The 15,658-nt window shown below is 39.0% G+C and overlaps 1 protein-coding gene and 2 long non-coding RNA genes across 8 annotated transcripts in view; 1 reads left to right on the top strand and 2 right to left on the bottom strand.

The window, feature by feature from the left end:
• The window catches only part of LOC141754421 (uncharacterized), an 87,150-nt gene that overhangs the window by 53,618 nt on the left and 17,874 nt on the right, over positions 1-15,658 (bottom strand). The window lies entirely within an intron of this gene.
• LOC141754400 (major histocompatibility complex class I-related gene protein-like) overlaps positions 1-15,658 on the top strand; it is a 49,872-nt gene that overhangs the window by 18,922 nt on the left and 15,292 nt on the right. For 2 of the 6 annotated variants that reach the window (XM_074613441.1, XM_074613438.1), the window contains exons 1-2: positions 12,796-12,954; positions 14,896-15,162. The exons of 1 other annotated variant lie outside the window; for it this stretch is intronic. In XM_074613441.1, coding sequence (XP_074469542.1) covers positions 12,885-12,954; positions 14,896-15,162 — 337 coding nt within the window. In that variant the 5' untranslated portion in view covers positions 12,796-12,884. Of the gene's footprint in view, positions 1-3,129; positions 3,397-5,015; positions 5,295-5,841; positions 6,145-6,346; positions 6,606-6,741; positions 7,085-7,292; positions 7,969-12,795; positions 12,955-14,895; positions 15,163-15,658 lie in introns of those variants that run through there. 3 more of the 6 variants (XR_012590623.1, XR_012590624.1, XM_074613440.1) reach the window with 3 other exon arrangements.
• LOC141754426 (uncharacterized) lies at positions 1,507-2,632 on the bottom strand. Its single transcript, XR_012590640.1, has 2 exons — positions 1,928-2,632; positions 1,507-1,780 (listed from the first exon to the last, which is right to left on the bottom strand). It is a non-coding gene; the product is annotated as an uncharacterized LOC141754426 (long non-coding RNA).

The raw sequence follows: 15,658 nt of genomic DNA, 5'->3' as shown, positions 1-15,658 counted from the left end.
CAGTAGAGGACAGTAGAGGAGAGTAGAGGACAGCAGAGGACAGCAGAGGACAGCAGAGGACAGTAGAGGACAGCAGAAGACAGTAGAGGACAGCAGAGGAAAACAGAGGACAGTAGAGGACAGTAGAGGACAGCAGAGGACAGTAGAGGACAGAAGAGGACAGTAGAGGACAGCAGAGAACAGCAGAGGACAGTAGAGGACAGACGTGTACAGTAGAGGACAGAAGAGGACAGTAAAGGACAGTAGAGGACAGTAGAGGACAGCAGAGGACAGCAGGGGACAGTAGAGGACAGTAGAGTAGAGGACAGTAGAGGACAGTAGAGTAGAGGACAGTAGAGACAGACTTCAAACTAATGTGATAATGAGGAGTGTGAACTACTAATGATGCATCCTGAAGAATAAATGACTCCACTAACTGGAAACTAAACTGGACTTTGTCTTCACATTGAGATATCCAGCACTAGATACAAATAAATCAATAAATGATGTCTGTTTTTACAAACTGCTTTCTATCAATGAATGTCAGCTACACAACTGTATGACCTAAATATGAGACTCCTTTTATATTTTATTTCAGAATTAAAACAGTTTTCAAGACTAAATCATCAGAAATATTAAAGAGTGTCTGGAACTAAATATATTTATATATTTATTGACTACACAGAGATTATTAGGATGTCTTGTAGTTCTTTTTTTTTTTAAAGTTATTTTTTTGGGGGCATTTTCCATTTTTATTGAGGACAGTGGATAGAGTCTTGAAAGGGGGGAGAGAGAGTGGATGCGGAAAGGGCCACAGGCCGGATTCGAACCCGGGCCGCCGCGGTCAGGACCAAGCCTTAACACATGGACGCCTGCTCTACCAACTCCGCAAAAGCTGGGGAACAATAGTGTGTGTGGGTGGGCGGGGGAAGAAGGTGGGAAAAGAAAGAAAAAGAGAGAAAGAGAGAAGAAAACACAATTCTGTAGCTCTTATTTTCACCCACATGGTGTTTTGAAGTCTTTATACACCATAGTATTTTTGTTAAAGAATAAAAACATTATTTTTTGTGCTTTTCGGGGGGAAGAATACATGTCCACTTGAGAGGCAGTTCGAATCTCGTCTCCGGCAGGGTCGAAGTTTATAATATGCAGTAAAAAATAGTTTGTGTTGCTCGTGTAAACTTGAATTGACTCAAGATATAATTTTAATGCAAGACTTGTGCACTGCAACTAATACATTAATATTGAAAATCGTTCAGGTTTCCTTATACAGTCATATAACTGGTAGATTACTACAGATAACAAATATACAAAACATTATCATCATCCATGATGATGTTTTGCATTATTATTATTGCATACATCATCCTTATGACTGATTAATGAACTGTTAGGCAAGATAGGTCAAAATGTTAGTAGAATAAATCATAATGTACTGGAGAATAGTTGAGCAATATTGGGATGGACTTGCTGTGTGTAATTAATTAAAAAAATAACCATAGGAATACACATGAATTGAGACAGTAATGATATTAAAGCTTTAACTTTATTGTCTTTGGGCCTGGAACACGTGAAACAACAAGAACAAATCATTTGAAGAAGATAATACTATTCTTAATGTTTGTCATTGGGTCTGATTCCCTGCAACATCAGACAGAATGATTTACAGCACACAGATTCACCAGAAACTCCTTCAGCTCAGACTCCAGCGGGGCCTCCGGTAGTGACCAGCCCACTGTAGATTGCTGGGCCCTCTGTCAACGTCCAGCAGGTTTTGCTACAGGGCCACAATTGTGCTTCCCTTATAAAGAAACATGAAAAGAACAACAGAGACTGAATATTTATTCACACAACAGGCTTATGTGAGTAATTAATGAAATGAAAACAACAACATTGTCTTATTCTTTTTGGACTAAGCATAGTATTCCAAATTACAGATATTACTAACCTGCTGGTTGCTGAGAGTCATGGAGGTCTGTGTCCTCAGTTCTACCAGGTGCTCTGCAAGGCTGTCAACCCGATCCATACCTGGCACACCATGCCCGTCCCCTAAACATACAATTTATCATCAGTAAGCAAATAAACAGGATAAACTGCTGTGAAATTACACTACATGTAACATATAGTGTCTTAATGTCCGTATGCTGTCTGTTGTATGTTAAATAGATTCGACCCAACTGTTACTATTGCTTTATTGTGAGGTTTATGTAAACATTACTTACCAACTGTATTTCTGCCACCTGAGACCTCACCAGGTGAGGATTCAGACTGGACTGCAGGCTGAGCTTCTGGGGCAGAGGATGCAGGATGACTGACAGCCTGGAGAAGTCTAAACAGACATTGAAATAAAACTTATATGTAGAAACAATTTCACACATATGATAATTATGTTTCTTTTACCTTGAAAAACCTTACAAACTACAGTCATGTTTATATAACTTTAGTATGAACATTTAATATAACATTTATGATCATATAATCATGAATCATGAACATTAATATAACACAGCAGTTATCTGACAGTTACCTGTCTGAGCTAAAAACAGTGATTGTGATAGTAAACTTTGTTTCACAACGTTAAGAAGCTAATACAGCAGCAGTCATACTGTATATAGCTTTAGTATTAACATAACGTTTATGATCATATAATCATTAATATAACACCAGTTATCTTACAGTTACCTGTCTGAGCTAAAAGAAGGGACTGTGGTAGTTTAACAACGCTGAGGAGCTCATACAGTAGGAGTAACGTTACCTCTATGTAACTGTAACTATAACGTAGCCTCAGCATAATAATCAGAGCTCTGAACAGATGATAAAGTGATTGGTAACTTATTCACCAAGTCTAGCTAACATAATTAAAGCCAGGCTAGCTCAGACAGAGTAACATTACAAACCTATTCATTGATTTCACAGCGAATCAATCAGCCCACATTAAAAAACGCCAGAAAGCTACATGATTTGTCGAGAGAAAATGGAAATCCTGGAAGCTGATTCGTCGGCAGACCCACTCTATCCCTCTCCCGCTGCCGCAAAGCCAGGCGCCCTTGTAGTTCTTTTTGATTCTGTGTTCAGAGAAATAAAATTGTTCAGTGATTTATAAAAGTATGATATAAAGACTGAAATCATGACGTTAACTTTCTCTTCCAGTGATTCACTCTATGAAGTATTTCTACACTGCGTCTACTGGAGTCCCAAACTTCCCAGAGTTTGTGGGTGTTGGGTTGGTTGATGAAGTTCAGATGTATCACTATGACAGTAACACCAGGAGAGCAGAACCTAAACAGGACTGGATGAACAACGTCACAGAAGATTATCCTCAGTTTTGGGAGGGGGAGGCTGAGAAATGTATGGGTCACCAGCAGGACTTCAAAGTCGGCATTGAAGATGCAAAGCAGCGCTTCAACCAAACTGGAGGTTTGTTCATGTTTCACTTTCTACTGATAAAATGTTGTTTATATTTTCATCCTGTATTTTAGTGAACAGATGTTACCACACACACAGTGTTTCTGTCCATCCCATAATAACCAGCAGAGATGATGAACCCTTTGTCTCCACTAGATTAGATCAGAATCAGTCTACTGAACTGCCCACAGTGAGTTGGTCCATAAGAACTCTGCTGCAGGAACCTGTTTATCACAACAGTTTTACAACCCACAGCTGATAGAGGAACATTACTGCCTGCTGGTTTCTTAAAGTACGGAGCAGGACTGTAAACGGGCCGCAGGCTGCTTCTGCTGGGTCCTCATATGAGAGGAGTAGCAGGAGGTTTTAATAATACTTTTATCATTTAATAATATTTTTAATTTAATTATAATTATTGACATTTTACAGTGTAAACAATTTATTAATTTATTCATATTCATGACATAATCAATAATCACAAGAATAATAACTTTTATCCTTAAATATATGTTAAAACTACAGATTAGATTAGATTACCTTTATAAGACCACAGTGTGTCTATGATACAGTATTTCATTTTTAATTTATCAAATATGTTCTAGTTCAGGTTTCTCAATATGAGAATTTGCTGCTTTTCTCTGTTTTTTATCATTTAATATTAAATCCTGTTCAGTGTTGTTCAGACAAAAGAATCAATTTGAAGATTTCACTTTAGACTCTGAGAACTTGTGACGGGCATCTTCACTATTTTCTGACATTTTAAAATAAGTAAATGTTTAATCTATTAATCCAATAATAATTGATGATGAAAAGAATAATGCGTTTCAGCCCTAACTATACAGTAGAACTCCAGATTAGATTAGATTAACTCTACTGTACTGACCACAGTGTGTTGGTCCATCCCAGCAGGCAGCATCAAGCCAACATCTGCAGGTGGAAACAGCTGTTGGTTGTCTTGAATGACTGACTGATGGATGGACCAATCAGGACACACAGACTGCCTCCCAGTCTCCATAATGGTCCTGATGGTCTCTGCCTTATTGTGACCAGTTGTAGTAACACAGTGCTGTCCTGGCTGAGCAGCTGGAGTCTAGTGACTCATCCTGGACTGAAAGTGTCCTTCAGTGGAAGCTTCTAGAGCAGCCTCAGGACAGTCTGGTCTGGAGTTTGTCACAGGAAGAGGATGTTGTTGGACTGATCCACTGGCTGCAGGGTCTCAGTGGGTGTAAGGTTCAGTCCAGGATCAGGTTTAATGTGAGTCTGCTAGTCAGGACTCTGTTCCTGCAGCTCACATGAAGCCACAGCACCTTCAGCAGTGGAGAGAAACTGTTGGTCTCAGTGGAGGCACTGTGTCTCTGTGGTAAAAAGAGGATCTGAACTGTGTTAGGATGTCACTCTGTTTCCCAGCAGTCTCTGCCTCTCTGTCTCTCTCCAAGACGTCCACACTGTCCACATGATGATTGGCTGTAAGTGTCTTTCATGGAGCCAATAACAGCAGGAGGTGTAGATCCTCTGTCTTGGTGTCTGTGGATCAGTGTGTCTCTGTGGTAAAGATGTGATGTCAACTGATAATAGATGACTGGGCTGTGATCTCACTCTGGTTTAATGCCGTCTCTCTCTCTCTCTCTCAGATGTCCACATTTTCCAGTGGATGGTTGGCTGTGAATGGGACGATGAGACTGATGAGGTTAAAGGTTATGATCAGTATGGTTATGATGGAGAAGACTGGATATCATTTGACCTGAAGACAGAGACATGGGTCGCTCCAAAACAACAGGCTGTCTTCACCAAACACAAGTGGGATAATGACAAAGCTTTGATAGCATGGAGTAAACACTACCTCACCCAGCGTTGTCCTGATTATCTGAAGAATTTTGTGAACTATGGGAGGAGCGTTCTGCTGAGAACAGGTAGAATCACATGACCTGAACAATCTTCATATGTCTCCTCTGTTTCTAAGCAACAGTAACATTACAGTACATGTCACCAACATACAGAGACCCACTGCGTCTCTCTTTACACACATTTCTCTTTCTTTCATTTCCTCTCACCTCTCTCACACTTTGGTATCGACACCAAATAACGTCCCATTGCTCACAGACTACTTGACCAGTAATGAGAATAGTTTGATCCCTGAACAGATACAGGTGTCTGCTAAAAATTTATATCAAGTTTTTTTAGAGCTAAACCCGAACGTGAAAGACACAATTTAGATAAAATTAACGGATAAATAACAGTTGGGACATCTTGTTCTGGACTAAACAAAGATCATTTAAATTGAATAAATGCAGTCTAAATATTAACACCGTATATTTAAAAAGTCTCTGTCCCTACTGTCCCCCTGTCCCAACCGACCCCGCTCTCCCCTATGTGTTACGAAGGCATTTAAAACACATCAAACAGGATTGCTAATATTAATATGCAGTAAATAATAATACTGTTGTCTTTACTCTCCAGAGCTTCCCTCAGTGTCTCTCCTCCAGAAGACTCCCTCCTCTCCAGTCAGCTGCCACGCTACAGGTTTCTACCCTGACATAGCCGCACTGTTCTGGAGGAAAGATGGAGAGGACCTTCATGAGGACGTGGACCTCGGAGAGATCCTCCCCAACCACGATGGAACCTTCCAGATGAGTGCTGACCTGAACCTTTCATCAGTCACACCTGAAGACTGGAGGAGGTACGACTGTGTGTTTCAGCTCTCTGGTGTGAAGGACCACCTCGTCACCAAACTGGACAAAGCAGTGATCAGGACCAACAGAGGTGAGACTGAGATCAGGAGTGATGGAGATGGCAAACACACATTTAGTTCACTGTCACCTTTGTAAATTAGTTTTAGATTTTAGATGCTAAAAAGCCTTGTGTAACTGTTTTAATGTGTAGCCACAGTTCAGAGATTAGAGGCGCCTGCTTCATGTGTTCAGGTTGTGACTATTTGTTGTTGTTTTGTGCTCAACAGAGAAAGAGAAGCCCACTGACATGACCGTCCCCATCATCGCTGCAGTGGTTGTTCTTGCTCTCGTCCTCATCGCTGTGATTGGAGTCGTCATTTATAAAAAGATGTTGTCAAACAAAAGGTAGAAGGGATTTATTGATGAGTTTGAGTGAGTAGAAGAGCGGGTCATCACTGGAAACATTAAAGGAGACAAAGTCTGACATCTTCAACTGTGACAACATCAATAATTAGTCTTGTCTTTTTATTTCAGCCAAACGCCCTCCATCTCGTAAGTACAACTTGTTTTTATTCTATTTCCTCTGAGCTGAATCTCTGTAGATTAAAAAGAGTTAGTGTATTTTGTGCTGAAGGACTTCTTCCTGCAGTGTTTGCTGAGGGCTAACAATGTGTTTCTGACCTTACAGCTGTAAACAACGCTGAGGTCTTGGAGGAACTGAATCCAGGATCCTAAATGATGAACACACCAGCCTGCACACAGTGAGTTGCTTCATATGGGACATGAAGCATTCACACCTGTTGTTAAACAAAGCTGCCTTAAACTCTGTGCAGAAGGAGCTTCTGTGATTGTTTCTTTATCCGCTGTAAAACTTCTGTGACACGTTGTAGCTGGAAAGAACATCTTTGAGTTTTTCCACAACGAAGGTGAAACTGTTTAATATGACGTGAAGTGAGATTATTAAGAGAAAGACGGAGATGCTTTCAGAAAGCTTCACATCAGCAGCTCAGATAAACTGTCTGTAGATTAAAAACACCAATTTATTAAAATGGTGTCGAACCAAATTAAAATAAATGATTTATACTAACAACATGTTAACCCTTCAATGACTGAATCATGGATATCTGAGGTCTACATGAGGCTGTAAATATGTGCTTTTGTTGAACTGAACTCTCCAAACATTTATGGTAAATAGTTTGTTTTCTATTTTATGTATTTTTATTTTCTTTGTCTCTTTAGGTTTATGGATAAATCTTCACTGGAACAATCAGTGTAATGGTTGTCTATCCTGCTGGTGATAAACTGAACTCCACCTCTCTCCCAGTGAGCACTGGGATTGACTCCAGTCCCCCGCGACTCTCAGCAGGATGAGCCGGATAGGAGATGGATGGATGGAGTTCTGCATCACTGTGGTGAATGATCTTGATTTGGACGTCATTCATTGGACACATATTTCCATCTGGTCACTGCAACATCAACCTACCTCAAAGTCGTGAATGAACCGCCGGTAGCAGCCTGTAGAACCACCTGTAGAACCGCCTCACCTCTTTTTTGGTCTTGGGCCTCGGCAGGCTGCAATCGCTGCTGTCTTATCTACCTGAGGACACACCTGCCCGCCGCCCAGGTGGTACCCCAGATACCGTACCTCCCTCATACAACTGCACACTTCTTCAGGTTGGCGGTGCTGTGGATGATGACGTCATCCAAGTAGGCGGCAGCCCACGTTGTGAAGTGTTTCTTTGAATTCATGGCTCCTATTTATGAGTCAGTTTAACGTTGAGATGTTCTATCATTACAATCAGTGAGTGTGGTGGATTATTGAGGCCATTACTGTATAGAGAGCAACATCAACCATTTTTACTACAACTTGTACAGATTATGTTTTTTTTCATGAATAAAGTGTTTCTGAAAAACAGTTCATATTTATCTGTTTATTTGTTGTTTGTTGGAGGTTGATTCAGTTCAGTTTCACAACATAAAAGGATTTTTACCTCAATTCAGTTTTGTTAAAGGTGCTTTTAGGTTTCAGGGAGCAGTGAGGCTGTTCATTAATACTAAAGACATTCTAGATGGATTTTACTTATTTATTTATTTTTATTATTAATAATAATAATAATAATAATAATAATAATAATAATAATAATAATTATAATAATAGTAATAATAATAATAATAATAATAATTGTTTATTTTTATTATTATTTATTTTTATTTTATTTTGCCGATCTATTGCTCCACACTCCAGTCCAGCAGGTGGAGGTAATGCAGCTGGTTTGCCAACCTAATTATGCCCGGAGCATTAGAAAAGCAACACTCTCAGTGTGTCACAGTGAAAAGGGTCCGTGCTGTCACTCAAACAGCCGGTAAGAACTCTACAGGATTTGTGGTTATCGAGGTAACTTCAGGGTTTTCCGTCCTACGAAGCTGGATCACTTCTTACCGGGGTAGATCACCATGGTAACTGATGCTGAACGGCTGACCTGCTCCGGAGCAGGTTATGTTCCAGATAAGAGATCAACTCCTATAAAAGCACCTCCTGCTGACCAATCAGAGCTCAGTGCGGTGATTGTGTTATAATATTACACACACATGAAGACATTTAAGTCATAATCCAGACTAAATTCAACACAGTTTAAACTGACAGATACAGGAAGGGCAGCTGACTTTATGTTGGGGGTGTTTACCGCTTTGAATTATATTTTTATATTTATTTGTTTTACTTGCTCTTGAGTCCGTTTCACACCGCCTGAGAGGGACGCAGGTGAAAGGAGGTTTAAATACTTATAGACGTTTGTTTGTTGGAGGTTGATTCAGTTCAGTTTCACAACATATGATTTTATTTTTTATTTTTCATTGATACTAAATACATTCTAGGTGGATTATATTTATTTATTTATTAGTATTATTATAAGATTATTATTATTATTATAAATTATTATAAATTAATATAAATTATTATTAGTATTATTAATTTGATGAGTACATGTGATCAGAGTGATGGATCTCCATGATGTTTTGACACCAACAGAAAGTCAGGTGACATCATCAGGTGGTTTCTCATGAGGAGTTCAAAGGCAGATACATAAACCGTCCACAAGGGGCGCTGTCACACTGCTGACTTCTCTGTAAAGATAAACTCAGTGATAAACTCAGGTATTGATCAGCAGTGATAAACTCAGGTATTGTCACAAACAATATAAATACAACATTGTCTGGATAAAAGATGTGACACATATTGATTTGTCTGTGTAATAATTATAATAATAATAATACTGTAATAATCCAGATTAATACTGACTCAGATGAAGAAGTGAGAACAAAAGATCAGTTTTCTTATTAAACCTAAATCCTGTAACCTTTTATAAAGTGCTTCAACAACAATAAGTGAGGGTTGAAACAGTTCCAAAGCGAGAGCGAAATGAAAAACAGCATCAGGTGTTCAAACATCAACAGAGGTGTTACATTTCTCTTGTTCAAGCAGTTTTCAGCGTCCACAGCTCTGAATCAGTTCAGGAGCATTCAGCCTGTCGGACAGAGCTGAACTGATCTGATGTTTGACTCTAAGAAGCTCTCTGACTCTCTTTCTGCTTTGCTTTCATTCATTTGTTTCTTGTTTTCATTTCAAAGTCAAAATCTGAGGTCAAATATTGTTTCATGGAAACTATCTGGTGTTTTATTATATTGTCTGTGCTGATAGTATAGGCCTGATGTGAGCCGAGACCAGTGTGTAGGCCTGTACTGAAGACACATCAATAAAAACACCTTATTGGATATGGACTTGGAAAAGGATATAAGATGTTCCCCTCCATTTCATTTAATAACCACATGGTTTGATTGCACACAGATGTGTTTAAAAGAGCAGATAATAAGAGTCCACACTGAGAAACTGTACTGCTGCATGTTACGGCTGGATGTGTTTCCTGTGCTGTTGTCCCTTTTCCCTCTCCAGTAGCTCTGCCCAGGTGTGCTGCGCTCCTCAACGAGGTGCCCAGGTGTGCTGCGCTCCTCAACGAGGTGCCCAGGTGTGTAAAATGAGATAATTCATTTATGATATTATTATTTAAATGGAATTGTTTCATATAATATTACTTAACACCATATTAAAATTATTTATTTGTTAACAAAATATTGATATGATTTCTTCATCTAAATGCACCTGTCCCACACTTCTTACCGCGACACTGAACAAACACCATAGTAAAAATTTTACTGAAAGCCAAACAAATCTGGTTTCCATGGAAACAGAAGTCAGCAGGTGAGCACATTGATGACAGGTTAGGTCGCCCACATAGGTGACCCTCAAGATCAAGAAAAACAGGGTGAAGATCACCTTTTCTTCTCTAGTATTTATTGTGTGTCCTCACCATACAGCTTAGTAATTGTGTATTTTGATCTACATTTAATAAAATAACTTAATATTACTGTTGAATTCATGTATATGAGCTGTTAAGAGTCAAAGCTAAAGTCATTTATCTGCAATATTAGCAAAAATGTCATTTCTGCAACATGTCCTTAAGACATTAGAACTGCAATATCTGTCATAAAAAACAACATATCTTATATTTTTTGTATGAAGACTGACATTTATGGTTACTGTCTACATTGTCAGGGTGTAGAGAAAATCATGAAATATTTTGTTTTAAAAATATTTTTCTATTAATATTTACAATGATGCACAAAGTTTGATGAAAATCTATTTAAATGTCTTGAAAATATAAAAAAATTAAATGTATAAAATGAAGGTTATTGTAATGTTGCTCAGAACAAGTGATGAAAACCATAAAAAATAAACATGTTACAGATTAAAATATGAACCACTATATGTAATGTTGTGTACCTGTTTATATGTATGACATACTCTGATGGTTGATGTAACCCACCTGGAGAATAAGTGTACACTGGACTAGTATAACCTAGATTCGTAGAGAGGAGTAATGAACAGGAATCGGACACCACAATGAGTAAGCAGAACACAGAATTAAGGTTAAAGGAAAATTATTGTATTGACACATAATAAATTCACAATTACTGCTGGCATTCAGTTTTGTTCAGTTTGAAATGTCTATTGAACTGGGTGCACCCTAACAAAATAAAAGTAATCCCCAAAAAATAGAATGTTCAGATCCAATTGTCTTTTGAGGTCCTTCCCCACAGTCCTACCACACTGACAGCAAGGCGCTCCTCAATCCAGGTGCTCAGCACGGGTAGCTCGCCATCCCCCTCGTCAGGGAGAGATTCCAATCCAAATCCGGAGTTCAAGGGTATCAGGAAAACCTAGCCTGTGTAAAATAACACGGTTTATATAGCAATATATGCAAATCTATCCAAGCTCTTAACTGTACAGTTTAATTGTATCAATATCAACATATAATCCAACTTTTCAATGCTTAACCCATGAATGTAGGATAACTGTTGCATCATAATATTAACATATGAAATATGTCAACCTCACTCTTATTATAAACCACTCAATAGTAAAGTGTAAACAACACTATTAAATGACTATTTAATAATTGTGAACCCATTTGAGTTGTAGATTATTATGCAAACAACCTACAGTTTAAACATTAAATACTCACTATATGTGAATATTGTGAGTAAGGCAATGTGAATACTTTCCCTGTCACAACACTGACACCTTGCGTTGATGCACACAAGCAGCACAGGGATGAACAGAATCAAGCTAATCTCATAACCCATGAAATTCAGCTAAATAATCCCTCTCTGTCCACACAATGTAAATAACACACACATATTACACATACATATTTCTTTCTGCCTCTATCACCAAAGAAATACAAAATATAATTTTAGAATACAACTCAGTGGCAAAAACATGCTGCTATGCATAGACACAGATGTTGTTGTTGATGCTCACAGAGCATTTGACTCGTGTTGCCATGTGCGGCGGCTGCTTTACTGTTTGGAACTCACCGAGAAAAGAAAAGAATCAAACGATGCTCTCAGATGTTCTCAGGTCGCTTCAATAGGTGACGGAGCTCTTACTGGCTCATATATAGTTTTACTTCTCTCTGTTCAGTAGTATATCAAGTATAAGTATATCACTCTGTAAATCCAGCTTCTCCGCTGCTCTCATCAGTCTCCGTCTTTTCCACACTCCACTGCGTCTCTCACCTGAGTGAGGAGGCGGGACTTGGAATGTTTTACACCAATAGCAGACAGTTATTTCACTTTGAACCAATAAGCTTATTTGTTGTCAAGTTTTTGACCGGTAGAACACTTCCTGATGCAAAGTTAGAACTCTGAGCAAAAACGGAAATAAAATAAACAATAATAAATTAATTTCAGAATAAAAAAAAGAATGTGGTTATTTATTAAATAAAAGGAATTCTCAGTGAGTGAAATGGCTCTAAATGTTTTAGTAACAACTGGTGATTATTATTATTATTATTCTTTAATGTGGGAGAGTGAAAAGTGAGCTTGCTGCAGAAACAGCCTCATCCATTTGTGCACATTTCATTCCATGAAGCTCCAAAAGGCGATAGAAGAGCTGAGCAGCAGAAGGTCAAATCCTCCTTTCATATGAGAACACAGGTGAGCGCGCAGAATAAAGCCCCGCGTGTCTCCCCATCCTCCTCCACAGGCTGAAAGAACATCATTCTACTTTCACTTTGAACAACCTCACTTTTACCCGGTTCTAAGTGACGTTGATGCTCAGCTTAAATCCCCATTGGCTCAGATGGAGGTTGATGTCTGCGCCCCTTCTCGTCTCCTCATTTCAGCCCTGCTGCTCGAGCTGGAAGGACGGTATCAGAGGTATCAGAGTGTCTCCAGAATCAGAAAAAGTCGTCCTCCTATCAAAGCTTCAAGATGCGACAGGTCCCAATGGAGCCGTTGATTGTGACTCTCCTGACAATAAGCCTACATGGCGCGGCAGCAGGTCAGTTCAGACTGCTTATTGAAGTAGAACCAACGAGTCAGTTGATGGTTGTTTTCCTGCTGAAACCAAACAACTTCCTGCTTTGTTGCTACAATATTTAATATGGTTCACTAATGTGTGTGAACTAAACACTTCATACATTATTATTATTCACTCCCAACACCAAATAGAAACTGTCATCTGGAACCAAATAATACAGATTTCATGATTGAAAAGGAGCAAGAAGGAAATAATATGATATATTACCCTCTCTTAGTAAATAAATGATATTTAGAGAATAATTAGACAACACAGAAAAACACACATAATCAATAACAACCTACTGAACATTCATATCATCATCTATTTATATTCTTCAGTGATATAATATTTCATATAGTATATTATTCTATCTAATAATGCTTTAACGTAGTACCTCCATACAGAGTTGTGTTGGTTGGGTCAGATTACATCACACTGATAGTTCCATTGACTGTACTATATCATGCTGTTTAGTAGAGCTACACTGATAAATCACACCTCCATATTATTTGCTGATATCAGCTTATTGCAGATATATGGTATCGGTGTATATATCGGCTGATAAGTAACAAGAAACTGAAGTGCAGAAATGCCAAACTGAGTTTGAGCTCATTCATAAACAGTGTCTCCATCACATAGTTTGTCCTCCAGAGAGCACCAGTTCATTTGTAAACTGTGAAATGTCCCACTGAGTTCTACTGGTCACAAAACAACAACAACTAAGGAATCTGTATCAAGTTTGTCTGTTTATGTTCTGTGTCTCTATTCAAAATACTGTCGGCCCATATGTTGAATATTGATATCAGTGTCGGCCTCAAAAATCCAGCATCGGTCGGGCGATGCTGTTTAAGGATTTGATGTATTAACAGAATCACATTTATTCTTGGACAGATTTGTTAAACATCTTTCAGTGCAGAATATTTCAAGTTCAGCTTAACACAGAAATATGAGCTAGATGCATTCAGACAGGAGAGGACAGTAGAGGACAGCAGAGGACAGCAGAGGACAGTAGAGGACAGTAGAGAACAGCAGAGGACAGTAGAGTAGAGGACAGTAGAGACCAGTAGAGGACAGTGGAAGACAGCAGAGGACAGTAGAGGACGGTAAAGGACATTAAAGGACAGCAGAGGACAGCAGAGGAGAGCAGAGGAGAGCAGTGGACAGTAGAGGACAGCAGAGGACAGTAGTGGACAGTAGAGGACAGCAGAGGACAGCAGAGGACAGTAGAGGACAGTAGAGGACAGCAGAGGACAGCAGAGGACAGTAGTGGACAGCAGAGGACAGTAGAGGACAGCAGAGGACAGTAGAGGACAGTAGAGGACAGTAGAGGACAGCAGAGGACAGTAGAGGACAGTAGAGGACAGCAGAGGACAGTAGAAGACAGGACAGTAGAGGACAGGAGAGGACGGCAGAGGACAGCAGAGGACGGTAGAGGACAGTAGAAGACAGCAGAGGACAGTAGAGGACAGCAAAGTACAGCAGAGGACAGTAGAGGACGGCGGAGGACAGTAGAGGACAGTAGAGACAGACTTCAAACTAATGTGATAATGAGGAGTGTGAACTACTAATGATGCATCCTGAAGAATAAATGACTCCACTAACTGGAAACTAAACTGGACTTTGTCTTCACATTGAGATATCCAGCACTAGATACAAATAAATCAATAAATGATGTCTGTTTTTACAAACTGCTTTCTATCAATGAATGTCAGCTACACAACTGTATGACCTAAATATGAGACTCCTTTTATATTTTATTTCAGAATTAAAACAGTTTTCAAGACTAAATCATCAGAAATAATAAAGTATGCTTTTAATATTTTGCATTTATTTTATCCTCATGATGTCTTGAATGTAGGCTACAGTAGATCTTTTTGATTCTGTGTTCAGGAGAATAACATTGGTTTGATTTTCTTCCAGTGACTCACTCTCTGAAGTATTTCTACACTGCGTCTACTGGAGTCCCAAACTTCCCAGAGTTTGTGTCTGTTGGGTTGGTTGATGAAGTTGTGATAAGTCACTATGACAGTAACACCAGGAGAGCAGAACCCAAACAGGACTGGATGAGCAAAGTCACAGAAGATGAACCTCAGTACTGGGAGAGACATACTGGGGTCTTTATGGGTATCCAGCAGGTCTACAAATCCAACATTGGCCATCTAAAGCAGCGCTTCAACCAAACTGGAGGTTTGTTCATGTTTCACTTTCTACTGATAAAATGTTGTTTATATTTTCATCCTGTATTTTAGTGAACAGATGTTACCACACACACAGTGTTTCTGTCCATCCCATAATAACCAGCAGAGATGATGAACCCTTTGTCTCCACTAGATTAGATCAGAATCAGTCTACTGAACTGCCCACAGTGAGTTGGTCCATAAGAACTCTGCTGCAGGAACCTGTTTATCACAACAGTTTTACAACCCACAGCTGATAGAGGAACATTACTGCCTGCTGGTTTCTTAAAGTACGGAGCAGGACTGTAAACGGGCCGCAGGCTGCTTCTGCTGGGTCCTCATATGAGAGGAGTAGCAGGAGGTTTTAATAATACTTTTATCATTTAATAATATTTTTAATTTAATTATAATTATTGACATTTTACAGTGTAAATGATTTATTGATTCATTCATAGTCATGATATAATCAATAATCACAAGAATAATAACTTTTATCCTTAAATATA

The sequence above is a fragment of the Sebastes fasciatus genome, chromosome 17 (genome assembly GCF_043250625.1).
Source record: "Sebastes fasciatus isolate fSebFas1 chromosome 17, fSebFas1.pri, whole genome shotgun sequence".
Classification (NCBI taxonomy): Eukaryota; Metazoa; Chordata; class Actinopteri; order Perciformes; family Sebastidae; genus Sebastes; species Sebastes fasciatus.
Note: the sequence above shows the minus strand (reverse complement) of the source record. Positions and strands in the feature narration are given on the sequence as shown.